At 50.9% G+C, this 27763-nt stretch overlaps 2 protein-coding genes across 2 annotated transcripts; both read right to left on the bottom strand.

The window, feature by feature from the left end:
* Positions 1 to 3772: 3772 nt before the first annotated feature.
* Positions 3773 to 20289, bottom strand: PANX3 (pannexin 3). Its single transcript, XM_038753541.1, is given in 11 exon segments — positions 3773 to 3842; positions 4761 to 4787; positions 5003 to 5278; positions 6664 to 6722; positions 7054 to 7167; positions 7633 to 7906; positions 13471 to 13952; positions 13954 to 14188; positions 17138 to 17352; positions 19523 to 19665; positions 20109 to 20289. Coding segments are annotated over 11 exon segments (2076 nt in total).
* A 3062-nt stretch (positions 20290 to 23351) lies between these two features.
* Positions 23352 to 24287, bottom strand: LOC119934362 (olfactory receptor 151-like). The gene has a single exon (XM_038753832.1). It carries the CDS (start codon positions 24279 to 24281, stop codon positions 23352 to 23354), a length of 930 nt encoding a protein of 309 aa, XP_038609760.1. The 5' UTR covers positions 24282 to 24287.
* Positions 24288 to 27763: the final 3476 nt, after the last annotated feature.

The raw sequence follows: 27763 nt of genomic DNA, 5'->3' as shown, positions 1-27763 counted from the left end.
GCGTGGGGCTCACAGTCTTCACTCCCATTTTACAGATGAGGGAACTGAGGCCCAGAGAAGTGAAGCGACTTGCCCAGAATCACACAGCTGACAAGCAACGGAGCTGGGATTTGAACCCATGACGTGGCTCAGTGGAAAGAACACATGCTTTGGAGTCAGAGGCAATGGGTTCGAGTGCTGGTATTTGTTTTATAATGGCACTTATTAAGCACTTACTATGTGCAAAGCACTGTTCTAAGAGCTGGGGAGCTTACAGTGTGATCAGGTTGTCCCACGTGGGGCTCACGGTTTTAATCCCCATTTTCCAGATGAGGGAACTGAGGCACAGAGAAGTGAAGCGACTTGCCCAAAGTCACACAGCTGACAAGCGGCAGAGCCGGGATTAGAACCCATGACCTCTGACTCCCAAGCCCTGGCTCTTTCCACTGAGCTACGCTGCTTCTCTAGGGCAGAGGGAAGGAGTAGGGGTGATGGGGAGGGATGGAAGAGCAGAGGAAAAGGGGGGCTTAGTCTGGGAAGGCCTCCTGGAGGAGGTGAGTTCTCAGTAGGGCTTTGAGGGGGGAAAGTGTGCTAGTTGGGAGGATGTGAGGAGGGAGGGCATTCCTGGCCAGGGGTAGGACGTGGGCCGGGGGTCGACGGCGGGACAAGTGAGAATGAGGCACAGTGAGAAGGTTAGCAGGCAGAGGAGCGGAGGGTGCGGGCTGGGCTGGAGATGGAGAGAAGGGAGGTGAGGTAGGAGAGGGCGAGGTGATGGAGAGCTTGGAAATCAATAGTGAGGAGTTTTGTTTGATACACAGTTTGATAGGCAACCACTGGAGAATTTTGAGGAGGGGAGTGACGTGCCCAGAGCGTTTCAGTAGAAAGATAATCTAGGCAGCAGGGTGAAGTACGACTGAAGTGGGGAGAGACAGGAGGTTGGGAGATCAGAAGGGAGGCTGATGCAGTAATCCGGTCGAGATATGATGAGTGATTGTATTAATGAAGTAGCAGTTTGGTAGGAGCCCCACAGCACTTCTGTATATATCTGTCATTTATTTAATTATATTAATGTCTCTCTTCCCCTCTAGACTGTAAACTCGTTGCGGGCAGGGAATGTGTCTGTTTATTGTTGTACTGTACTCTCCCAAGTGCTTAGTACAGTGCTCTGCGCATCTGCGCATCAGGCAGAAACTCCTCACCCTCGGCTTCAAGGCTGTCCATCCCCTGGCCCCCTCCTACCTCACCTCCCTTCTCTCCTTCTCCAGCCCAGCCCGCACCCTCCGCTCCTCCACCGCTGATCTCCTCACCGTACCTCGCTCTCGCCTGTCCCGCCATCGACCCCCGGCCCACGTCATCCCCCGGGCCTGGAATGTCCCCAATCCCTCTGCCCATCCGCCAAGCTAGCTCCCTTCCTCCCTTCAAGGCCCTACTGAGAGCTCACCTCCTCCAGGAGGCCTTCCCAGACTGAGCCCCTTCCTTCCTCTCCCCCTCGTCTCCCTCTCCATCCCCCCATCTTACCTCCCTCCCTTCCCCACAGCACCTGTATATATGTATATATGTTTGTACATATTTTTTACTCTATTTATTTATTTATTTATTTAATTTATTTGTACATATCTATTCTATTTATTTTATTTTGTTAGTATGTTTGGTTTTGTTCTCTGTCTCCCCCTTTTAGACTGTGAGCCCACTGTTGGGTAGGGACTGTCTCTATATGTTGTCAATTTGTACTTCCCAAGCGCTTAGTACAGTGCTCTGCACATAGTAAGTGCTCAATAAATACGATTGATGATGATGATGATGATGATGCTCTGCATGCATATAACGATGGCATTTATTAAGCACTTACTACGTGCAAAGCACTGTTCTAAGCATATGATTGAATGAATGAACGAGAAAGACCACCATCCTCTTGGCTGGCTCAGCTGGGCCTAGCTTGGGAAGCCAACCCTTGGGGTTGTTGCAGAACAAACAAAGACAGAGAGAACAAACACACCTTGACGTGAGTTTATTGTGATATTTCCGATTGGTCGATAGAAACCTCCCTTTCCCTCCCTCCCCACTCCAGTTTGCCCCACCCAGTGTGGCCGCGGTATCCGAGGCAGGCACGTCCACCATTCCTGGGGGAGCCAGGGACGTGCCAACTCCCCAAGGTGCTCAGTCCCTATCCTTGGCCTCTCCTGGGTTCATGCCGGGAATCAGACGGGTGGTTGTTGGCACTTGGGCTAAGGTGATCCCAAGGTGGGGCAGGTTGGGGGGTAGAGGTCCTGGGCTGGAGGCTTAATGGGTGGGAGGAGGTCACCATGTCGCGAGGGACACCTGGGGCATTACTCATCCTCCCCACCCCACCCTGTGAGAGCTGAATTTCATTTCCTCTCACAAGAGCAGAGAATGCCAAGTCTATTTTCCAGGAAGTGAAAGCAAAAGGAGCAACCCTCGAAAAGTAAACACCCTGTGAGCGGCAAACGTATCTTCTGTCGGACTCTCCTGAGCGCTTAGTACAGTGCTTCACCCTCAGAAGGCGCTCTGTAAATACCATTGATGATGGAATGCCTCCCCCAGTCCTCCCCAAACAGGATTATTATCTCTCTGTGGGCAGCCCCCCTCCAAGGACCTATTTCTCCAGCTGCACAGGTTGAAAACCCCATTTCCTGTCTTACCCATGACATCATTTATTCATTCATTCAATCGTATTTATTGAGCGCTTACTGTGTGCACAGCACTATACTAAGCACTTGGGAAGTACAAATCGGCAACAAATGGAGGCGGTCCCTACCCAACAACAGGTTCACAGTCTAGAAGGGGGAGAATCACTGAGCTCCCACGGGTTTCACCGTGTCTGACATGTTATTGTTTCATCATCATATTCTTCTACCATTGATGCCTGCCCTCCCGTTCTGAATTCTGGTCATCATCATCATCATCATCAATCGTATTTATTGAGCGCTTACTGTGCGCAGAGCACTGTACTAAGCGCTTGGGAAGTACAAACTGGCAACATATAGAGACAGTCCCTACCCAACAGTGGGCTCACAGTCTAAAAGGCGGGGAGACAAAACCAAACATACTACAAAATAAAATAGAATAGATATGTACAAGTAAAATAAATAAATAAATAGAGCAACAAATACGCACAAACATATATACATATATATATATACAGGTGCTGTGGGGAAGGGAAGGAGGTAAGATGGGGGGGATGGAGAGGGGGACGAGGGGGAGAGGAAGGAAGGGGCTCAGTCTGGGAAGGCCTCCCGGAGGAGGTGAGCTCTCAGTAGGGCCTTGAAGGTAGGAAGAGAGCTAGCCTTTCCCCATTGGCTCCTATATCAGGATGTTGGGCTCCTTGGGGAAAGAGAATGGCCCTTTCGTTTCGGATTGATGGTTCCCCAATGCTCAGTCCGATGCTCGGCCCAAAGGAGATCTCCATCATCTGTTCTCTTTCTTAACCAAGATACGTATCCCCCACTAGTCTCTAAGCTCCTTATTGTCTTCTCCTAAGTGTTTATTTAATACAGTGCTCTGACCACAGTAAGCACTCAGTAAATACCACTGTTTGAATTGATGCCCCGTGGACTCTTTGCTAACTAAACTGACACAATACTTTTTATCTAGTACTTTTTTGGTGAATTTTAAAAATGCGAAATGTTTGATTTGAGTGGAGAGGGACGGTAGCTACTGGCTGTTCGCCAACGATTCTGAAGGGGAGCAGGAATTTCTTGCAGGGGGGTCTGATTGAGTGCTAAGTGCCAGGGGAAGACTGCTCCTATCAATATTCCCAAGCTAAGCCCTCCGTTCAGGCTTGGTCCGGGGCGTCATCAAGTCCGGTTGGGTCCAGCTGGGTCTGGGGTTGGCAATTTCTGTGACTGGTTTGTGCAAACAGAGGCTGTCGTGAGTCCGGCTGGCCGTTCCCAAGTGAACAGCTGTTGCCTCCTCCCTAGCCTTTCCCCAGCTCTCCACCGCTTTACGTTAACATCTGTTTTTCCCTCTAGACTGTAAGCCTGTTGAAGGTAGGGAATGTGTCTGTTTATTGCTATATTGTACTCGCCCAAGTGCTTAGTACAGTGAATAAAAATGTCTGAGAGCCAGGCAATTTTGGTTTTACTGGAGGTAAAAATTATTTCCAGTCACTGGAAACCCTGGCTCCCATTTCAGTGCCCTGCCCACAGTCGGTGTCCAGTCCAGAGCCCTGCCCATAGCAGGTGCCCAGTCCAGGACCCAGCTGACAGAAAGCATCCAGTCCAGCGCCAGCACTTGTTATCTCCCAGGGAATTGCTGGTAGGACAACCGCTGATAAACGATCCACAGTTAAGTTAAAGGTATCTAGGCAGACGAGAGCTTAGCAAAATCTCTGGAAAAAGACGGTCTGCCGAGAAACTATCTTAATCTGATTATTTGACAGGTTGCTTGGCATCGCGATCACCCCCGCCCAGCCCAAAGGTCTCCCAGATCACCTTAACAGTAGATTTCCAGGAGCAGCGAGGCAAGCCCTTCCCATGACATCTGCAAACACCATCAATTGTAGTCAACGTGGCTTAAGGGAAGGAATGCCAGGCTGGGAGTAGAGGGACCCAGGTTCTAGTTCCAGCTCTGCCCCCGGCCTGCTGTGTGACCGTGGGCAAGTCACAAAACCTCTCTGGGCCTCAGTTTCCTGATCTGTAAAATGGGGATAACATTCCTGCTCTCTCTCTTCCTCCCTTGAGGGACAGAGACTTTGTCTGGACAGATTATCCTGCTTCTACCCTAGTGCTTAGCACAGTACTTGGAATCTGGTAGGCGCTTACCACACGGCACAACTATCAACCTCACATCTGAGGGTTATCCAAGGGTAAAAACAAAGTCTCCCAGGTGGAGGGGTCATACACAAGTACCATCCCCACCTCGGCCACCAGCCCGAAGTTGAGCCCTGATCATCAGCAGGCCGGGAGGAATCGGTCGGGTTCCCCATCTTCCTCGGCCATGCTGGCGGGACCAGGACGGAGAGAGAAGGGGAGATGGAGGGCATGAGGTGGGATGCCGGACTCACAGGATGACACACTTCTTGGCTTCAGTGTACTTGATGACGAACTCCGGGTAAACCTGGTGTTTCTCAAAGACAGCGATGAGGGACGGAGTCGCCAGGCTGTCCATGCAGCTGTCATAGGCGCGGCTGGGGTCTCCGGACAATGGGAGCAAGCAGGCTAGCGGTGGCTGCCCCTGGGTGAAATTCCCAACCAGAACACGGGCCAGAAACATGACCTTGGCCTTGGGGCCTGATCCACAGGACTGGTGCGAATTGGTGGCATGCAGACTGAAGAGGCAGCTTGGGGAGGGAAGAGGGAAGAGGCTCAGGCAGGATGACCGCCTCGGGTCGAAGAGCAGAGGGGTTTGGATAGGATGGCCGCGAGGCGGAAAGCGACGACGTCTAGACAGTTTGACATCTTCCATGGGCCCTAGTGGAAGAGCTGTTCCTGTCTGGACTGCGGGCACCGAGGCCATGGATGTGGGCTGAATTGACATAAGGCAGGCGTATATGTGTGTGCCTGCCATATATGTATGTTTGTGGGTCTCTCTGTGTCCGTGTGTTGGGGAACATGACAGCCCTCACCTGGGATCTTTCCATGTGTGCAGCCTGCTATTCCTGGGAACACGGGTCCAAGCTAGGCTGTAAACACACATGCCCAAACCCAGTCTGGGACCCCTGCCCACCACTGAACCTGAGGGCCAGGGGCTGTCCCGAGAGGGAAGTCTTCATGGAGGCAAAGAGCCGTCCCCCCTGCCCCAGAAGACCCCCACAGGCCTTCCAGTCCATACTGAAGTCTGCAACCTGGATCGTTTTTCTTCAAAAAAATTCAGTCCATGTTTCCCCACATCTCAAGAACCTCCAGTGGTTACCCATCCCATCTCCGCATAATAATGATGGCATTTGTTAAGCGCTTACTATGTGCCAAGCACCGTTCTAAGCGCTGGGGGAGGGATACAAGGTAATCAGGTTGTCCCACCTGAGGCTCACAGTCTTAATCCCCATTTTCCAGATGAGGTAACTGAGGCCCAGAGAAGTGAAGTGACTTGCCCAAAGTCACACAGCTGATAAGTGGCAGGGCTGGGATTAGAACCCATGACCTCTGGCTCCCAAGCCCGGGCTCTTTTCACTGAGTCACGCTGCTTCATACAGAAACTCCTTACAGTCGGCTTTAAGGCACTCAGTCACTTTGTCCCCTCTTACTTCACCTCGCTGCTCTCCTACTCCAACCCAGCTCACAGACTTGGCTCCTCTGATCCCAAACTACTCACTGTATCTCCATCTCGTCTATCTCACTGCCGACCTCTTGCCCACATACTGGATCAGGCCTGGAATGCCCTCCCTCTTCATAGCCAACAGACAATTACTCTTTTGAAGGCACTTCTTTTCCAAGAGTTCTTCCCTGACCAAGCCCTTATTTCCTTTTCTCCAACTCCCTTCTATGTCGTCCTGACTTCCTCTTCAACCCCCATTCGCTCAGGTTCAAAGCTCTTGTGTGCATATCCATGATTTATTTATGTCTATTAATGTCCCCCCCTCTAGACTGTAAGCTCGATGTGGGCAGGGAAGTGTCTATTCTATTGTTACATCATACTCTCTCAAGCGCTTAGGACAGTGTTCTGCACACATTAAGTGCTCAATAAGTACAATCGATTGACTGATTCTCGGTTTATTCTGGCCCTGACTGGCCGCACCCCTGGGCGTTGGTCCTGGCGAGAGCTGGGAGGAAGGCTGGAAACCGGCTCTGAAGACAGAGAATCACCCAGGAAAGGGTCGGTAGTTGATTGTAAGTTCCTTATAGCTAAGAATTGTGTCTAACAACTCTTTAGCACTGTAGTCCAGTGCTCGGCACACCGTGAGTGCTCAATAAATACCAATCATTGATTGTTTGCCTTTTGGGTGTATTCAGGTTGGGAAAAGGTGACTCAAGCTCAACAGATACACCACTCACCCTCCGTGGGGACACACACATAAACATACACACCCACACACAGAGCCATACAGTCACGCACCCTCAATCCCCTACCCCGTCCCCACAAACCTCTGACACATCTGAGCGTGGGTGGCCAGCTGACTGTCCAGTCAAAATTCCCCTGGCAGATGTGGTTCACTTGGCTCGGCTCGGCCTTGTGAAATAAAAGCTTTTCCTCCACGTCCTTCCCGTTGTTCGCCGACTTCATCTGTTCTTCCTGATGAGACAGAGGCCTGTCTTTATTCCTAGATGCCCTTCTCCTCTCCGCTCCTAGCTCTCCATTTGGGCTCCCCCATGGACCCGTCCCGGCCAGAAGAGACCATGTGGGCTCAAGAGGTGGGAAGGGTAAGTGGGAAGGCCTGATCCGGGGCCAGCTGGAACCGAACTGAAATCTTAAGAACTCTGGATTGTGGGAGTGGAGGTTGGGGGTGGTCGTCTCTGTTGCTGAGGGCTAGACTGAAAAAAGCAGGGGGACCCAGAGTGGCTGGCCCCCTCTCCTGCCCCAAAACAGGAGGAGGGCAGGAGGGTGGTCAGAGGATAGCTGGCAGGAGGATGCAATCCACTGCTACCCTTGTGTCAGTTATAGTGTTGCGTTGTACTCCCCCAAGCACTTAGTACAGTGCTCTGCACACAGCAAGTGTTCAGTAAATATGATGGACTGATTGACCGATCGATTACCCACTCGCACTACCGACGACCGAGGGGATTTTCCGCAGGTTTTCCGCCCGGCCGGGGTCACTGACTTCTGGAAAGCGCTCCAGAGGGATCGGTTCTGGTTCCTCTGAGCGCTGAGGATGGTGAAATCTGCCATCGTGGGCAGGAAAGTGTCCTTGACCAGGCTGTACTCACTGGACGTGGCTTTGACGGTCACCAGCTGGAAGCCCGGAGATAAGAGTGGCCGCTCGGAGCCCAGCCCAACTGGAAGGTCATATGATGCAGGTTCATCTGCGTCATCTCTACGGAGAGAGGACAGAGAGCGGGGTCAGAGGGTGGCCTAAAAGTACCCTCATCACTCCTGTACCCCCAGGATTATGGTTTTGAGGGTGTCAGGCAGTGCTCGGGGTTGGGGGGCTATCCCACTGTTTCACCATCCCAGGAGGCGGCCCCTCTCCAATACCCTCTGCCTCTCCATCCTGTGCTCGAGGGCAGGCCGGGGGTCTTCCACCTGGTCCAGCCCAAAGGGATGGAGGGGTGGGGGAATGTAGTGAGCGTTGGGTTTTCTCCGGGCTTACCTACAGCCAGGGGGCTGGAGGGCGGCGGATTAGCCGGCTCCACAGTGTCTTCTCCAAGCCTGACCTCTGACCCTGTCCTCCTCACAACTGGGGCACTTGCAAGTGATGGGCTGACCAGCTTCAGAGGGTTTTCTTCTCTCAGCCTGACCTCTGAACTCATCTTTCTCCTAGTCAGGGCACTGGTGGATGATGAATTGTCCTCCACCTTGACCTCTGGGATTTGAACCCATGACGTGGCTCAGTGGAAAGAGCACATGCTTTGGAGTCAGAGGCAATGGGTTCGAGTCCTGGTATTTGTTTTATAATGGCATTTATTAAGCACTTACTATGTGCAAAGCACTGTTCTAAGCGCTGGGGAGCTTACAATGTGATCAGGTTGTCCCACGTGGGGCTCGCGGTTTTAATCCCCATTTTCCAGATGAGGGAACTGAGGCCCAGAGAAGTGAAATGACTTGCCCAAAGTCGCACAGCTGACAATTGGCGGAGCCGGGATTTGAACCCCTGACCTCTGACTCCAAAGCCCGGGCTCTTTCCACTGAGCCACGCTGCTTCCCCGCACATAATAAGCACTCAACAATTACCACAATTATGATTATTATTATTAATTATGTGCCGGCCTATCTTGGGGAAGCAAGGTTGCGGCGCAAGTTCTCAGCTGGTGGTCTACTTGTTCCAACCTCAGAAGGAATACTTCCTCTCCAGCTTCCTCAGAGAGAAGAATCAACAGGCCGTACCCTCTCACCCTCCCTCCCTTCCTTCCGAGAACAGGCCCTTGACTTTGCTGGAAAATCAGATTTCAAACAACAATCAGCTGAAACCCATCCCAGACTGAGCCCCCTCCATTCCCCACGCCTTACCTCCTTCCCTTCCCCACAGCACCTGTATATATGTATATATGTTTGTGTGGATTTATTACTCTATTTACTTATTTTACTTGTACATATTCTATTTTATTTTTTAATTTTTTTGTTTTTTTTTTGAATAGCGTTTATTAAGAGCTTATTATGTGCAACGCACTGTTCTAAGCACTGGGGAGGTTACAAGGTGATCAGGTTGTCCCTCGTGGGGCTCACAGTCTTAATCCCCATTTTACAGATGAGGTCACTGAGGCCCAGAGAAGTGAAGTGAGTTGCCCAAAGTCACACAGCTGACAAGTGGCGGAGCTGGGATTTGAACCCATGACCTCTGACTCCAAAGCCCGGGCTCTTTTCACTGAGCCATGCTGCTTCTCCTGTTTCTGTCTCCCCCTTCTAGACTGCGAGCCCACTGTTGGGTAGGGACCGTCTCTCGATGTTGCCAACTTGGATTTCCCAAGCGCTTAGTCCAGTGCTCGGCACACAGTAAGTGCTCAATAAATACGACTGAATGAATGAATGAAATTCTGTGAAGGTCGTGTGGGGGGAAGGAGGGAGAGCTGGAGAACGGGGGAGCGGGCAGCGCCTGGTGGCTGAGTCCCGATCCCGGTTTATCTTGATGCGGGTTTAGACGAGATGCGGGGTCGGTCCCGCTTCAGATTTTGTGGAGTTTCCGATTAGGTCCCGATCCGTATCCCGGTCCTTGGCAGAGAGCTCTCATCGTGGCCGTGGGCACGAAGGTGGGGAACGCGGGGAGCCTCGGAGGACTCAGTAGGCTGGGGCTACAGGCCTCCATCTGGGTGGGGGAGAGACAGAGAGAGATAGAAAGGCACAAAGAGAGAGAACACGTGCAATCAATCAATCAATCAATCAATCAATCGTATTTACTGAGCGCTTACTATGTGCAGAGCACTGTACTAAGCGCTTGGGAAGTACAAATTGGCAACATATAGAGACAGTCCCTACCCAACAGTGGGCTCACAGTCTAAAAGGGGGAGACAGAGAACAAAACCAAACATACTAACAAAATAAAATAAATAGAATAGATATGTACAAATAAAATAAATAAATAAATAAATAGAGTAATAAATATGTACAAACATATATACATATATATATATATATATATGTATATATGTTCAGAGTCAGAGGCTTCTGGAACTTGAGGTGTCCACCCAGCAGCACACGGATACTAACTGGGACTGGGCCACTAACTGTGGCACTCGGCTCCCGAGCCTGGGAAGGGAAACTGTGGCCCCTTGAACCCTTCAGACAGCCAGGACTGGGCCTAGGGAAGCATTCATTCATTCAATCGTATTTATTGAGCGCTTACTGTGTGCCGAGCACTGTACTAAGCGCTAGGGAAGTCCAAGTTGGCAACATCTAGAGACGGTCCCTGCCCCACAGTGGGCTCACAGTCTTGAAGAGGGAGACAGAGAACAAAACAAAACCTATTAACAAAACAGTATGGCCTAGCAGCTAGAGCTTGGGCCTGGGATTCAGAAGGACCTGGGTTCTAATCCCTCCTCCAAAACTTTTCTGCTGTGTGACCTTGGACAAGTCACTTCACTTCTCTGGGTCTCAATTACCTCGTCTGTAAAATGGGAATTGAGAATGTGAGCCCCATGTGGGACAAGGAAGATGTCTGACCTTTATCTACCTTGGCACTTAGAACAGTGCTTGACATATAATAATAATAATAATAATAATGGCATTTATTAAGTGCTTACTATGTACAAAGCATTGTTCTAAGTGCTGGGGAGGGTACAAGGTGATCAGGTTGTCCCACGGGGGGCTCACAGTCTTAATCCCCATTTTGCAGAGGAGGTAACTGAGGCCCAGAGAAGTGAAGTGACTTGCCCAAAGTCACACAGCTGACAGTTGGCGGAGCCGGGATTTGAACTCCTGACATCTGACTCCAAAGCCCGGGCTCTTTCTACTGAGCCACGCTGCTTCCGTTAATAAGTGCTTAACAAATACCACCATCATTATTATCATCCTTCCACATTTCCTGGCAGGGTAGATGTCTGATAGCTGAATAATAATAATAATAATAGTAATAATAATAATAATAATAATAATAATGGCATTTGTTAAGAGCTTACTATGTGCCAAGCACTGTTCTAAGCGCTGGGGGGGGATACAAGGTGACCAGGTTGTCCCTCGTGGGGCTCACAGTCAATCCCCATTTAAAAGATGAGGTAACTGAGGCTCAGAGAAGTGAAGTGACTTGCCCAAAGTCACACAGCAGACATGTGGCGGAGCCAGGATTCGAACCCATGACCCCTGACTCCAAAGCCCATGCTCTAGTCACTTGAGGGCAACGACTGTGGATTTGGTTTCTACCAAATTCCCCCAAGCACTTAGTACAGTGCTAGGCACTTGGTTGGTGCTCAGCAAACACCACCGATTATGTGTTCACTTTAAGCGCTACTCATATTTATACCCTTTGTCTCCCTCCTATACATCATCATCATCAATCGTATTTATTGAGCGCTTACTATGTGCAGAGCACTGTACTAAGCGCTTGGGAAGTACAAATTGGCAACATATAGAGACAGTCCCTACCCAACAGTGGGCTCACAGTCTAAAAGGGGGGAGACAGAGAACAAAACCAAACATACTAACAAAATAAAATAAATAGAATAGATATGTACAAGTAAAATAAATAATAAATAAATAGAGTAATAAATATGTACAAACATATATACATATATACAGGTGCTGTGGGGAAGGGAAGGAGGTAAGATGGGGGGGATGGAGAGGGGGACGAAGGGGAGAGGAAGGAGGGGGCTGAGTTATTGCAGTGTTTTTCCCCTAATAGATTGTAAACTCCCCAGAGGCAAGGATCGTGCCGAACATACTCTCCCAGGCGCTCAGTACAGTGCTCTGCTCATAGTGAAGTGCTCAATAAATACCACCGTGACATGGCCTAGTGGAAATTTCATGGGACTGGGAGTGAAGATACCCAGATTCTGGTCCTGGGCGCACCACTTGCCTGCTGTGGGTGACCTGGAGTCTCAACTTCTCTGGACCTCAGTTTCTTCATCTGTAAAACAGGGATAAAATACCTGTCTTCCCTCCCTCATAGACTGGGAGCCCCAAGTGGGACAGAGACTCTATCTAATCTGACTGATTATCTTGCAAATACTTCACTGTTTAGCACAGCGCTTGGCACATAAAAAGCACGCAATAGAGAACATCGTTATTATAGCTATCGATTCTGTTGACCATCCCCAGGTATTAAATAAAGTTCCCAACACTCAGAAGAGTGTAGCTCAGTGGAAAGAGCCCGGGCTTTGGAGTCAGAGGTCATGGGTTCAAATCCCGCCTCCGCCAATTGTCAGCTGTGTGACTTTGGGCAAGTCACTTGACTTGTCTGGGCCTCAGTTACCTCATCTGCAAAATGGGGATGAAGACTATGAGCCCCCCGTGGGACAACCTAATCACCTTGTAACCTCCCCAGAGCTTAGAACAGTGCTTTGCACATAGTAAGCGCTTAATAAATGCCATCATTATTATTATTATTATTAAGGCACTCAGTAAATACCACACCGATGATGCATCTCCTCTAATAACTCACCGACCCACCCTCATTCTCTCCAGACCCCCCTCTAAGGTCATCTTAGTCCTATAAAGAAGTAGCATGGCCCAGTGGAAAGATCACGGGCCTGGGTTCTAATCCCGGCTCTAACATTTACCTGCTGCGTTACCTTGGACAAGTCGCTGAACTTCCCCGGGCCTCATTTCTCTCATCTGTAAAATGGGGGTGCAATACCTGTCCTCCCTCCTACTTAGAGTGTAAACCCCATGTGGGACAAGGACGGTGTCTGACCAGATCATCTTGGAATTATGATTTATATAATCATTATCATCATCATCATCATCAATCGTATTTATTGAGCGCTTACTGTGTGCAGAGCACTGTACTAAGCGCTTGGGAAGTACAAATTGGCAACAATTTGATTATGACTTGAAAATGATAACAATTTGATTATGATTTATATAATCATTACAATCGTTATGAATTACGATAATAATTCCTGCTCTCAGCACGGTGCTTGGCACAGAGTAAGTGCTTTACAAATACCGCAGTTATTATTAGTCCAGCCCAAGCCCTGAGAGAAGCAGCGTGGCCTAGTGGAAAGACACTGAGCCGGGAGTCAGGGGATCTGGATTCTAATCCCGGCTCTGCCGCTCGTCTGTTGTGTGGACCTCGGGCCAGTCACTTAACCTCTCAGTGCCTCAGTTACCTCATCTGTAAAATGGGGATTAAATCCCACTCCCGCCTATCTAGACTGAGGCCCTATGTGGGACAGGGACTGTGTCCAAACTGATTAGCTAAACCAGCGCTTAGAAGAGTGCTTGGCACATAGTAAGCGCTTAACGAATACCACAGTCGTTATTATTATCGTCCCCCTCCGGCCCTTTGACCCCGAGATCTGGATCTGCAACAGGCCCAGGAAAGGGGTCTCGGGGCCCGGCGGGCTCTCACCTGAGCCCCCCATCTCCACCACGTGCCCCCCGGCTTCCCCGAGCGCGGCGCGCCGGGGTTTCCAGGGCTCCAGGCCGGCCAGCAGCGTCATGAAGTCCACCACGGTGTCGATGTGCTGCTTCTGGGGGGCCACGTCCTTGAGGACGCTGAGGGCGCTCAGCCGGCCGAAGGAGACGAGCTCGGAGATGTTGGCGTGGAGGAAGAGGAGGATCAGGTTGAGGTCGTTGACGGGGCAGCCCAGCATCTTCCTGCTGAGGAGGTCGAAGGCCGGGAGCATCTCGTAGATGGCCAGGAGACGCTGGTCCCACCGGCACAGCCGCGCCAGGTTGTACCCGATCACGGGGGCCAGAAGGGCGTACGCCACCGCCAAGGACACGCTGACCGCCTGGAAGACGGACTGGGCGGTCAGGCGGCAGGGGATGGAAGCGGGGGACGTGGGCCTCGCCCCTCAGCAGCCCCTCCTTGACGGAGCAGCCGAACTCCTCCTGGAAGAAGATGTCCAGGTGGAAGGAAGCCAGGTAGAGGCAGGCCGCGGCGCCGAACAGCAGCAGCAGGGAGTTTCGGAGCAGGTGAGCGGCCACCAGAGAGTGGGAGCGCTGCTTGCAGGCCAGATACCTTTCCAGGAGGGGATACTCAAAATACCGCTCTCCGCGAGCCCTGCGGGGAGAGCGGACCCTCAGAGCCGCCCACTGACCGCTCCCCGGGAACCCACTGCTCCTCTTGGGCGGTGGGGGAAACTGGGGGCGTTAGGGAGGGCGAGATTCACTCCCTGGTCTTGGTCAGTCGGTCAATCAGTCGGTAATAATTAAGAATAATAATGCTATTTGTTAAGCGCTTGCTTGGAGAAGCAGTGTGGTTCAGTGGAAATAATAATAATAATGGCATTTATTAAGCGCTTCCTATGTGCAAAGCCCTGTTCTAAGCGCTGGAGAGGTTACAAGGTGATCAGGTTGTCCCACGTGGGACTCACAGTCTAAATCCCCATTTTACAGATGAGGGAAGTGAGGCACAGAGAAGTTAAGTGACTTGCACAAAGTCACCCAGCTGACAAGTGGCAGAGCTGGGATTTGAACCCACGACCTCTGACTCCAAAGCCCGGGCTCTTTCCACTGAGCCATGCTACCCGGGCTTTGGAGTCAGAGGTCAGGGGTTCAAATCCCTGCTCTGCCAATTGTCAGCTGTGTGACTGTGGGCAAGTCACTTCACTTCTCTGGGCCTCAGTTACCTCATCTGTAAAGTGGGGATTAAGACTGTGAGCCCCACATGGGACAACCTGTCACCTTGTATCCTCCCCAGTGCTTAGAACAGTGCTTTGCACATAGTAAGTGCTTAATAATAGTAATAATAATAATGATGGCGTTTATTAAGCGCTTACTATGTGCAAAGCCCTGTTCTAAACGCTGGAGAGGTTACAAGGTGATCAGATTGTCCCACGTGGGGCTCACGGTCTAAATCCCCATTTTACAGATGAGGGAACTGAGGCACAGAGAAGTTAAGTGACTTGCCCAAAGTCACACAGCTGACAAGTGGCAGAGCTGGGATTTGAACCCATCACCTCTGACTCCAAAGCCCAGGCTCTTTCCACTGAGCCATGCTACCCGAGCTTTGGAGTCAGAGGTCAGGGGTTCAAATCCCTGCTCCGCCAATTGTCGGCTGTGTGACTGTGGGCAAGTCACTTCACGTCTCTGGGCCTCAGTTACCTCATCTGTAAAGTGGGGATTAAGACTGTGAGCCCCACGTGGGACAACCTGTCACCTTGTATCCTCCCCAGTGCTTAGAACAGTGCTTTGCACATAGTAAGTGCTTAATAATAATAACGACATTTTTTAAGCTCTTACTATGTGCAAAGCACTGTTCTAAGCGCTGGGGAGTTTACAAGGTGATTAGGTTGTACCACGTGGGGTTCACAGTCTTAATCCCCATTTTACAGATGAGGTAACTGAGGCACAGAGAAGTTAAGTGACTTGCCCAAAGTCACACAGCTGAAAAGTGGCGGAGCTGGGATTTGAACTGATGACCTCTGACTCCAAAGTCCGTGCTCTTTCCACTGAGCCACGGGCTTAATAAATGACATTATTATTATTATTATTATTATTATTATTATTATTATTATTATTATTATTATTATTATTATTATTACGTTCCAAGCTCTGTTCTAAGCCCTATGTGCTGAGCTCTGTTCTAAGCCCTGGAGTAGATACAGTATTCATTCATGGATGGACGCGGTCCCTTTTCCACACGGGGCTCACAGTATTAGTCCCCATTTTAGAGATGAGGTAACTGAGAAGAGAAGCGACCTGCCCGAAGTCACACAGCAGACTAGTGGCAGAGTCAGGATTAGAACCCAGGTCCTTTTGAATCCCAGGCCCGGGCTCTATATTAGGTCATGGTGCTTCCCCCAACCTCAACAGATACTTCCATCTGAGCACCTGTCTTCAGATTCTCCCGTCTCACCAGGTCTGAAAGGACATGGGGGGTGTCCCAGCTCCCTCTCCACATTTTTATTTTATTTTGTTAATATGTTTTGTTTTGTTGTCTGTCTCCCCCTTCTAGACTGTGAGCCCGCTGTTGGGTAGGGACCGTCTCTATATGTTGCCAACTTGGACTTCCCAAGCGCTTAGTGCAGTGCTCTGCACACAGTAAGCGCTCAATAAATATGACTGAATGAATGAATGGTACAAGATAGGCCTGCTTGGAGTCCCCTGCCCACGTCAGGAGAAGCAGTGTGGCTCAGTGGAATGAGCCAGGGCTTGGGAGTCAGAGGTCCTGGGTTCAAATCCCAGCTCCGCCAGTTGTCAGCTGGGTGACTTTGGGGAAGTCACTTCACTTCTCTGGGCCTCAGTTACCTCATCTGTAAAATGGGGATTAAGACTGTGAGCTCCACGTGGGGCAACCTGTCACCTTGTATCCTCCTCAGCGCTTAGAACAGTGCTTTGCACATAGTAAGCACTTAAATGCCATCATCATTATTATTATTATTATTAAGGCAATGAGCCAGTCTTTCCAGGCCAGTGGTCATTCATTCATTCATTCAATTGTATTTATTGAGCGCTTACTGTGTGCAGAGCACTGTACTAAGCGCTTGGGAAGTACAAGTTGGCAACATATAGAGACGGTCCCTACCCAACAGCGGGCTCACAGTCTATCCCCACGGGGGCTAGAGAAGCAGCATAAAATAGTGGAGAGAGCCTGGGGGTGGGAATCAGAAGGTCATGGATCCTAATCCCGGCTTCACCACTTGTCTGCTGTGTGGCCTTGAGCAAGTCGCTTCACTTCTCCGGGCCTCAGTTACCTCAACTGCAAAATGGGAATTGAGACTGTGGGACAGGGACCGTGTCCAACCCGATTTGCTTGAATCCGCCCCAGCACTTAGAACAGTGCCTGGCACATAGTAAGCGCTTAACAAGAACCATTATTGTTATTATTATTATTAATAAGGTGGACCGAGTAATGGAGACGAACAAGAACCATTATTGTTATTATTATTATTATTAATAAGGTGGACCGAGTAATGGAGACGAAAGATGCCGGGACAATTGTGATTCAGGATCCAGCCCCCCACCCCGTTTTCCTTTGTCCTGGACGTGGCTGAGGGCGAGCGCTCACCTGTCCAGCTCATCCCAGAAGGCGTAGGGGTCGGGGCTCTTCTGGCGGATCTTGACCAAGTGCTGTACCAGCCGGATGGAGCGGTTGTAGGACTTGTCCAGCTCGCTGATGATGAACAGGAGGTCGGAGCTGAGGGCCGGGGCGGCCGCGAATCTCCAGAGCAGGCCGGGCAGGTACATCACCAGGGCCAGGGCCAGGAGAGAGTATGGGAGAGCCTGGAGGAGGGCGGAGAGGTAGGGTGGGGGGGTCTGGGCCTGGCGTTGGGCATAGAGGAATATGGGGAGGGGGCCTAGGAGACGGGACATTGGACGAAGCAGGGCATAGAAGAGAGTGGATCCTCTAAACCTTCTAATGCTAACCTTCTCACTGTACCCTGATCTCACCTCTTTCAGCACCCACCCCGGCCCATGTCCTTCCTCTGGCCTGGCCCCTCCTCCTATCTGATAGACAATGCCTCCCCCCCTCATTAATAATAATAATGGCATTTATTAAGCGCTTATTATGTGCAAAGCACTGTTCTAAGCGCTGGGGAGGTTCCAAGGTGATCAGGTTGTCCCCCGGGGGGCTCACAGTCTTCGTCCCCATTTTACAGATGAGGTAACTGAGGCCCAGAGAAGTTAAATGACTTGCCCAAAGTCACACAGCTGACAATTGGCAAAGTCGGGATTTGAACCCATGACCTCTGACTCCAAAGCCCATGCTCTTTCCACTGAGGCCCATCTAAGGCCCATCTCCTCCAAGAGGCCTTCCCTGACTAAGCCCTCCTTTCCTCTTCTCCCACTCCCTTCGGCGTCATCCTGTCTTCCTCCCTTTATTCATTCCCTCCTCCCAGCCCCACAGCACTTATGTCCATATCTGCAATTTTATTTATTTATATTAATGTCTGTCCCTCTAGACTGTAAGGTCATTGTGGGCAGGAATGTGTCTGTTTATTGTTATATTAAACTCTCCTGAGTGCTTAGTACAGTGCCCTGCACACGGTAAGCACGCAATAAATGTGACTGAATGAATGAAAGGGTTTGGAGAGGCAAGACCTGGGAGCGCAGAACGGCGCTACTTGTCTGCAGTGTGACCTTGGGCAAGTCACCTCTCTTCTCTGGGCCTCAGTTACCTCATCTTTAGAATGGGGATAGAAACGGTGAGCCCCACATGGGCCAGGGATGGTGTCCAACCCAATTTGCTTGTTTCCACCCCGGCGCTTAGTACGGTGCCTGGCACATAGTAAGCACTTAACAAATGCCACAATCATGATAATGATGATGATGATGGAAGGGCCTGAGGGTGGGGTATGGGAATTCATTCATTCATTCATTCATTCAATCGTATTTCTTGAGCGCTTACTGTGTGCAGAGCACTGTACTAAGCGCTTGGGAAGTACAAGTTGGCAACATATAGAGACAGTCCCTACCCAACAGCAGTCTAGAAATGGGGTGAGCCTTGAAGAGGGCGGGGACTGGGGGTGGGGGGTGGTGGTGGAAGGTGGAGGCCGGACCCTCCCTCTCGAGTCGTGGAGCCCGCTGCCCGAATGGGCTTTTTATAGTCGTGTGGGTGGCCCCATTGTGGGCGAGGAATGTGTCGTTTATTGTTAGATTGTACTCTCCCAAGCGCTCAGTACAGTGTTCCACCCACTCTCAATAAATATGATGGAATGAATGAATAGACCCCTTCGGCTGGCGAGAGGAGGAGCAGAGCGGGCAGAGCCGGGGTGACCCGAGGGGGCCGGGCAGGACTTGGAGGTGGGGGGACAGGGGCCGGGGGCTCCCAGACTCGGGCCCCTCCCCCTCCACCCACCGACGCCCTCCCAGATCTGCCCAACCCAATCTTCCCTCCCACCTCTTCCCGGCACCGTGGCATAGCCTGGCGGAGTGGATAATAATTATGGTATTTGATAAGTGCTTACTGTATGCCAAGCGCTGGGGTAGATAGAAGGTAAACAGGTTAAACACAGACCATATCCCACCTGGGGCTCGCAGTCTTAATCCCCATTTTACAGACAAGGTAACTGAGACCCAGAGAAGTGAAGTGACTTACCCAAGGTCACACGGAAGACAAGTTGTGGAGCCAGGATTAGAACCCAGGTCCTTCCGACTCCCAGGGCCATGCTCTACCCACTAGGCCACACTAATTCTCTAGATAGAGCACGAGCCTGGAAGTCAGAAGGTCATGGGTTCTAATCCCCGCTCCGCCACTCATCTGCCATGTGATCTTGGGCAAGTCATTTCTCTTCCTCTACCTCATCTGTAAAACGGGGTTTGAGACTGTGAGCTCCACATGGGACACACACGGATTTGCTTGTAACCACCTCAGCGCTTAGTACAGTGCCTGGCACATAGTAAGCACTTAACAAAATGCCATTATTATTATGATTATTATGATTATTATTACCTTGTGAGCCCAGAGCGATTTCGTCTTGTGGTTTCCGGCCGCGTCCCACTCGTGGTGAACCAAGGAATCCCAGCAGGCGCCGTCCACGTAGCTGGCCTGCCGCACGCTGAAATTCCCCGGCGAGAAGCAGTTGATCTGAGACCCTGAAATGGGACAGGGGTGGGGGGCGACAGGTCTTGCCATCTCTTCCACCCCGCAACCCCCTACGCCCACATCTTTGGCTGCTGCTTCCCCAGTCCTTTCTCCACTCTCTGTGTTTCATAGAAGGAGAAACTAAAGTTTGAAATTGGGCAGGAAGCTAGGTTCAGAATCAGGAAAGAAACTAGACTAGGGATGGGCAGAGAGGATGGGGGGGAAGAGAAACTGGGGGTACAGAGAGGCCGGGGATGCAGAGAGGTGGGCGTTGCAGGGAGAGGGTCTCAGTGGGTCGGGATTGCAGCGGAACCTGGGATGCAGAGAGTCCAGGGAGCAGAGACCCAGATTCCCAGAAAACCCTGACTCAGCCCAGCCCCAGGAGCCCAACGATGTCCTTGGGGGACCCCTACCCCTCCATCCAACCATGATGCACGGAAGACCGGGGACTCACCGGCAGAGAGCTCCTGGGCAAAGGTCAGGGACACCAGAAGGAGCGGGACCCCGACGGCCACAAACTTGACCATCCGGTCCATGGGTAACTCCAGGTGCAGGCCTTTCAGCCGGGGGCCCCTCTGGTCAGGCAGCAGGGCGTCCGAGAGCATGGACTCGGCGGCGGTGCGGGCCAGCGACATGGTGCCGGCTGGGGCTGGCCGGCAAGGAGGCCGGAGCTGGGGTCGGACCCGAGGGTCTGCAGAGCTGGAGCCCACCCTGGCACCGTCTGTCCCGCCCGGGAGCCAAGGGGCCTGTAAATAACCGGCTGGAGGCGAGCCGCAAAATTAGAGGGAGGGTCCCGTGGCTTTAAACTGCCCTCTCATTTGTGATGTATTTTCAGCAGGCTGTGGGGAGGGTTGGGGAGGGGTCCAGGGGCCCCTTTGTTTCCAAGGGGCAGCTTGAGAATGTCAGCCAAATGAATTTATTGAAGGCTTACCCGTACAGACCACTGTACTAAGGGCTTGGAAGAGTACAATATAACAATATACCAGACACATTCCCTGCCCACACTGAACTTACAGTCTAGAAGATCTGGGGCCCTAAGCCCACTCCGGCGGGGAGGTCATGGGGAGGGGTCACCCAGCCCAGCCGGGGAAGGACACCACAGTGAAGCAAGACGTGAGTTTTGGCTGGGGTTCGGTGTTGTGGCTTAGGCTTGGGGGGCCGGGAATGAGAAAGAGGAATTTGACGACCCCAACTCCGCCCCCTCCCTCCACCCCTGAGGTGGGCCCAGCCCCTGTCAATGACAATAATCATAATTGTGGTATTTGTTAAAGGTTCACTGTGTACCAGACTCTCTACTGTAAAGCACTAAATGGATGCGAGCAAATCGGTTGGATATAGTCCCTGTCCCAGGTGAAGCTCACAATCTCAATCCCTATTTGACAGGTGAGGGAACTGAGGCCCTAGGTCACACAGCAGACAAGTGGCAGAGCCAGGATTAGAACACAGGACTTTCTAACTTCCAGGCCCGTGCTCTATCCGCGATGCCACACTGCTACAGAGCAGGCTAGCTGGAAGTGGGTGAGATGTTTAGACTTTTAGACTTTTAGACTGTGAGCCCACTCTTTTAGACTGTGAGCCCACTGTTGGGTAGGGACTGTCTCTATATGTTGCCAACTTGTACTTCCCAAGCGCTTAGTACAGTGCTCTGCATACAGTAAGCACTCAATAAATACGATTGATGATGATGTTATTCAGGCATTCCCAGACTAGCCCTTGGATTACGCAGAACCGCTGTGGGGCCAGAACAGGCCATCGGGGACTGGTAATGGAGTCCCTTTTAAAATCCCTTCTAAAATTCCCCCTTTTAGACTGTGAGCCCACTGTTGGGTAGGGACTGCCTCTATATGTTGCCAACTTGGACTTCCCAAGCGCTTAGTACAGTGCTCTGCACACAGTAAGCGCTCAATAAATGCGATTGATTGATTGATTAATGGATGTCAGTCGCCAGATCGGACTCGGCTCTTGTCCCACCTGGGGTTCAGAATTTAAGGGGCAGGGAGGGGGGCTTGTCCCCATATTCTAGGTGAGGCAATTTAGTCCAAGAAAGGCTAGGGAACTTGTCTTAGGTCACTCAGCACAGCCTGGGACACGATGGGGAGGGTCTTCCTGTCCCGGAACCTGCTTAAGGTCCCATTTACTCCCTTCCCAGCCAGGAAGTTCCCCACCCCCTCCCCAGGCAGTTTTGACAGGGAGATTGTCTGGGGAAGAGTCTGGAGCAGAGCTGAAGAACCACTCAGGAATGGCTGCTTGAGGGGAATAATAATAATAATTGTGACATTTGTTAAGCGCTTATTATGTGCCAGGTACTGTACTAAGCACTGGGGTGGATATAATTAAATCAGGTTGGACACAGTCCCTGTCCCACATGGGGCTCATAGTCTTAATCCCCATTTTACAGACGAGGTAACGGAGGCACAGAGAAGTTAAGTGGCTTGCCCAAGTCCACACAGGAGACAGTGGCGGAGCCGGGGTTAGAACCCATGACCTTCTGATTCCTACGCCTATGCTTTATCCACTACACCATGCTGATTCGGCTCCCTCATCTTCATCATCAAGCGTATTTATTGAGCGCTTACTGTGTGCAGAGCACTGTACTAAGCGCTTGGGAAGTACAAGTTGGCAACATATAAAGACAGTCCCTACCCAACAGTGGGCTCACTGTCTAAAAGTCCACCTCTCCCGAGGAGAGGTGGAGCAGAGGGGGTGTTCGGCACAAGCCCAGTCTGACTCCTTTATCCCATCTCTCCTAGTAGCCTTGATATTTATTGAGCACTTACGGAGTGGAATGCACTGCACTAAGCGCTTGGGAAAGTCCATTAGAAGTTGAAGACATGATCCGGCCCACAAGGAGCTTCCACTCTAACTTGGGGGGGAGAGGAACATTATCATACTTACAAGCGGTGGGTCTAACGGGGCATCCTGTCCCTAAACTGCTGTAACTCCCAGCTCACGGGAGGCTTCCATCTAGACACGGCTCCCGAAACGTACACGAGGGCTACGTGACTCTCTCTTCAGATCAGAAAAGCAGCATGGTGTTTTGGAGACAGCACAGGCCTAGGAGTCATGGGTTCTAATCCCGGCTCTGCCATCTGTCTGCTGTGTGACCTTAGGCAAGTAACTTAAACTTCTCTGGTCCCCTCAGTTACCTTGTGTAAAACGGGGACCGAGATGATGAGCCCCACATGGGACAGGGACTGTGTCCAACTGGATTTGCTTGTAACCACCCCAGCGCTTAGAAGAGTGACTGGCACATAGTAATCGCTTAACAAATACTATGTGCAAAGCACAGTTCTAAGCGCTGGGAAGGTTACAAGGGGCAAGCGGGTCGGAGCAGGCCAGCGGGGCTGGGGAAAAAGACATCCCCCCCACTTTACCTCCTTCCCCTCCCCACAGCACCTGTATATGTGTATATATGTTTGTACATATTTATTACTCTATTTATTTATTTATTTTATTTGTACATATTTATTCTATTTATTTTGTTTTGTTAATATGTTTTCTTTTGTTTTCTGTCTCCCCTTCTAGACTGTGAGCCCACTGTTGGGTAGGGACTGTCTCTATGTGTTGCCAACTTGTACTTCCCAAGTGCTTAGTACAGTGCTCTGCACACAGTAAGTGCTCAATAAATACGATTGAATAAATGAATTAAATACTATTGTTATTATTATTATTATTATTATTATTATTATTATTATTATCAGACAGGTTTTCTCCCCAGGATTTTCAGCAAGCTGACTTTCACCTCCCGGTTCCTCAGACTGTAGATCAAGGGGTTCAGCATGGGGATCACTGTGGTGTAAAACACGGAGGCCACGTTCTCTCGGGCCAGAGAGCTGGCCGAGGAGGGCTTTAGGTACATGAACGCGGTCGAGCCGTAGAAGAGGCCCACGGCCACCATATGGGAGCTGCAGGTCCCGAAGGCTTTGGACCGGCCCTCGGTGGAGCGGATCTGGAGGACGTTGGCGAGGATGAACGTGTAGGAGACGAGGACAGTCAGCCCTGTGGAGACAATGTTAAACCCAGCCAAGAGGAAGACGACCATCTCTACCCCTTCGGTGTGGGAGCAAGAGAGTTTCAGGAGAGGGAGGATGTCGCAGAAATAATGGGGGACAAGGAGCTTGCAGTAGGTCAACCTCAGCATAAGGGAGATCTCTATGGTGGAACCAATGAGCCCCATGGCATAGACACCGGCCACCAGCATGGAGCAGGCCCATGGGGACATGATGGTGCCGTAAAGCAGAGGGTGGCATATGGCTACATAGCGATCGTAGGCCATGACGGTCAGCGTGTAGCACTCGGCGATGACGAAGATGAGGAAGAAGTAGAGTTGGGCCATGCAGGTGGGATAGGAGATGGAGTTGGTCCCCGCCATGAAGCCCGCCAGCATCTTGGGGGTGGTGACAGAGGAGTAGCAGAGGTCGATGAAGGACAGGTTGGTGAGGAAGAAGTACATGGGGGTGTGGAGCGGAGCGCTCAGCCCGATCAAGGTGATCAGGCCCAGGTTCCCCGTCGCCGTGACCACGAAGACGCCCAGGAACAGGAGGAAGAGGGGGAGCTGCAGATCTGGACGCTCCGTCAGCCCCGCCAGGATAAACTCCGTCACCGGAGAGTGGTTCCCTGTGGCCATTCTCCCTTCAGACTGTCCTGTCGGGGTAGGATGGAAGACTTCTGGTTAGATGGGACCTCTGCCCTGGTTGGAGGAAGCAGGCACAGGCTAAGAAATTCTCCTAGCCCAAGTGGATCTGCAAAGAAATCCAAGATGCCACAAATCAACCGTTAGGTGCCTGTTTGATTAGTAGGAGCTGAGGGCTCAGTTCAGTTCACATCCAAAGAGAATGGAGAGGGATAGTTCTGGATGAAAAGGACAAAAATGAGTTGGCCATTGGCTGGTGGGGGGGGGTGGGGGTGAGGATGAAGAATTGAATAAAAATAGACACTGTGGGGGCTCAGGGAGCAGCCTCTTCCAGGCTCCGGGACCCCGCTCCCCACTTGGAAAGACTGACCTCTGTCACTCACAGCTGGGCCCACAGCTTTCTGGAAAATCCCTGCCCTGTTCAGTTCACATCCAAAGAGAATGGAGGGGGACAGTTCTGGATGAAAAAGACAAAAATGAATTGGCCATTGGCTGATGGGGGGTGGGAGTGAGGATGAATAATTGAATAAAAATAGACATGGTGGGGGCTCAGGGAGCAGCCTCTTCCAGTCTCCGAGACCCCGCTCTCCACTTGGAAAGACTGACCTCAGTCACTCGCAACTGGGCCGACAGCGTTCTGAGAAAGCCCTGTCCATGTAGATAGGTGGAGTTCCTGGAGGCTGGGCTGGGCAGGCTGTGCCCGGCAGTGCCAGTTGGATGTCTGGTTGCCTGTGGAGCCGATTGCCAAAAAAGGGGGCTGGGTGCTGACCAAGTGGTGATTTTGGTCGTCCATCCAAGAGCAGAAGAGAAACACACGCCCATGAAAGTGCCCCCCAGAACCGGAATCATGCAGGGGCTGACCATCTTTGGGACCGACCCCTGAAAATGGGGGTTTGGCTTGGGCTTGAGCCAACTTTTACTAAAGGGAGTCAGGCAATCTGGTCAACCCAATGGGTAGCATCAAGAGGAAGACCTCCCTCCCACCCTCAGCTCTTACATAATAATAATAATGGCATTTATTAAGTGCTTACTATGTGCAAAGCACTGTTCTAAGTGCTGGGGAGGTTATAAGGTGATCGGGTTGTCCCACGGGGGGGCTCACAGTCTTAATCTTCATTTTACAGATGAGGTCACTGAGGCCCAGAGAAGTGAAGTGCCTTGCCCAAAGTCACACAGCGGACAAGTGGCGGAGCTGGGATTTGAACCCATGACCTCTGACTCCAAAGCCCGGGCTCTTTTCCGCTGAACCACGCTGCTTCTCGGTGTGGCTACTATGTGCCAAACACTGTTCTAAGCACCGGAAACTTACACCTTCTCGTGTAGTCTCCCGAGCGCTCATTACAGTGCTCTCCTCACAGAATGTTCTCAATATATAATTTGGGTTCATGGGTTGATCTGATTATCTTGTACCAACCCCAGTACTAAACACAGTGCTTAGCACATAGTAAGCACCTAATAATCAATCGATGGTATTTATTGAGCTCTTCCTATATGCAGAGCACTGTACTAAGCACTGGAGAGAGCATTATTTCAGTACAACAGAATCGGTAGACACATTCCCTGCCCATAAGGAGTTTACAGTCTACAGGGAAAAAATAATAATAATAGTAATAAATATAACTAGCTGAAGAGGCAGTTTTCAGTGGTAAATGTGCCCTAGTGGAAAGACCTGGCAGTCAGTGGACTGTGTTTCTAATTCTGGCTCTGCCGCTTGTTTGCCGTGTGACCTTGGACAAGTCACTTAACGTCTCTGTGCCTCAGTTTCCTCATCTGTAAAATGGGAATTCAATTCCTAGTCTCCATCCTATTAGACTGTGAGCCCCGTGTAGGACAGACACTGTGTCCAATCTGATTATCTTGTTTCTACCCCAACACTTAGTACAGTCCTTGGCACAAAGTTAGTGCTTTAACGAATACCATTTTTTTTTAAAGTAAATGGCTTAAGAGGGCTCCTCAGCATTATTAATTGGTCCGATGTCACCTTTTCTGGTGTAGAGTTAGGAGAAAAGTCAGAAATTGATTTCCAGCAAATTTGGGAATGAAAGCAGAGAGGGAGATGGTATCAAACAGAGGCAGGGCCATAAGAATAGGCAAAGAATAATAATATAATAATAATAATGGCATTTGTTAAGCACTTACTAGCACTGTTCTAAGCGCTGGGTAGGATACAAGGTGATCAGGTTGTCCCACGGGGGTCTCATAGTATTAGTCCCCATTTTCCAGATGAGATAACTGAGGCCCAGAGAAGTTAAATGACTGGCCTAAAGTCACACAGCTGACAAGCGGCAAAGCCTAGATTTGAACACATGACCTCTGACTCCCAAGCCCGGGCTCTTGACTATCAAGTATTCCCTCGCTAAAAAGGGTGTTAAGGTTTGGTTAGCCAATGGGATATATTGGGAGGTCCAGGATAGAGTCACTTGCCCTTCCTCTTATCTGGTACTACCACAACCTTTTCATCTTAGACCATCTTCCTCTCAAAAAGACCTTCCCCAGTTCATTTCATTTCAGAGAAGCAGCGTGGCTCAGTGGAAAGAGCCCGGGCTTTGGAGTCAGAGGTCATGGGTTCGAATCCTGGCTCTGCCACATGTCTGCTGTGTGACCTTGGGCAAGTCACTTAACTTCTCTGAGCCTCAGTTACCTCATCTGTAAAATGGGGATTGACTGTGAGCCCCACGTGGGACAACCTGATCACGCTGTATCCCCCCGGCACTTAGAACAGTGCATTGCACATAGTAAGTGCTTAACAAATGCCATTATTATTATTATTATTTCTATTCTTCCCACCTTCCATCCCCACCGAATGCCACTTCAGCACTTTCAGGCTACCTAAACACTTCAGCACTCTCAACCGGCCATGGGCTTGGGAGTCAGAAGGTCACAGGTTCTAATCTTGGCCGTGCCGCTTGTCTGCCGTGGGATCTTGGGTGAGTCACTTCACTTCTCCGGACCCCAGTTACCTCATCTGTAAAACGGGGATTGAGACTGTGAGCCCCACGTGGGACAGGGACTGTGTCTAACCCAATTTGCTTGTTTCCACCCCAGGATCCCAGGGCTTTGGGAAGCGGCATAGCTTCCCATAGACCATGGGGCTGGGACTCAAGAGGACCTGGATTCTAATCCTGGCCCTGCCGCTTGTCTGCCGTGGGACCTTGGGTGAGTCACTTCACTTCTCTGGACCCCAGTTACCTCATCTGTAAAACGGGGATTGAGACTGTGAGCCCCACATGGAACAGGGACTGTGTCCAACCCAATTTGCTTGTTTCCACTGCAGGATCCCAGACCTTTGGGAAGTGGCATAGCTTCCCATAGAACATGGGGCTGGGAGTCAAAAGGACTTCTAATCCCAGCTCTGCCACATGTCTGCTGTGTGACCTTGGGCAAGTCACTTCACTTCTCCGAGCCTCAGTTACCTCATCTGCAAAATGCGGATTAAGACTGTGAACCCCATGTGGGACAGGGACTGTGTCCAACCT

This window comes from Tachyglossus aculeatus, chromosome 11 (assembly GCF_015852505.1).
Source record: "Tachyglossus aculeatus isolate mTacAcu1 chromosome 11, mTacAcu1.pri, whole genome shotgun sequence".
In the NCBI taxonomy this organism is placed as follows: domain Eukaryota; kingdom Metazoa; phylum Chordata; class Mammalia; order Monotremata; family Tachyglossidae; genus Tachyglossus; species Tachyglossus aculeatus.
Note: the sequence above shows the minus strand (reverse complement) of the source record. Positions and strands in the feature narration are given on the sequence as shown.

Excerpts from the sequence above, each read along its gene's own strand:
- LOC119934362 (XM_038753832.1), bottom strand. The coding sequence starts at position 24,281 with ATGGCCACAGGGAACCACTCTCCGGTGACGGAGTTTATCCTGGCGGGG.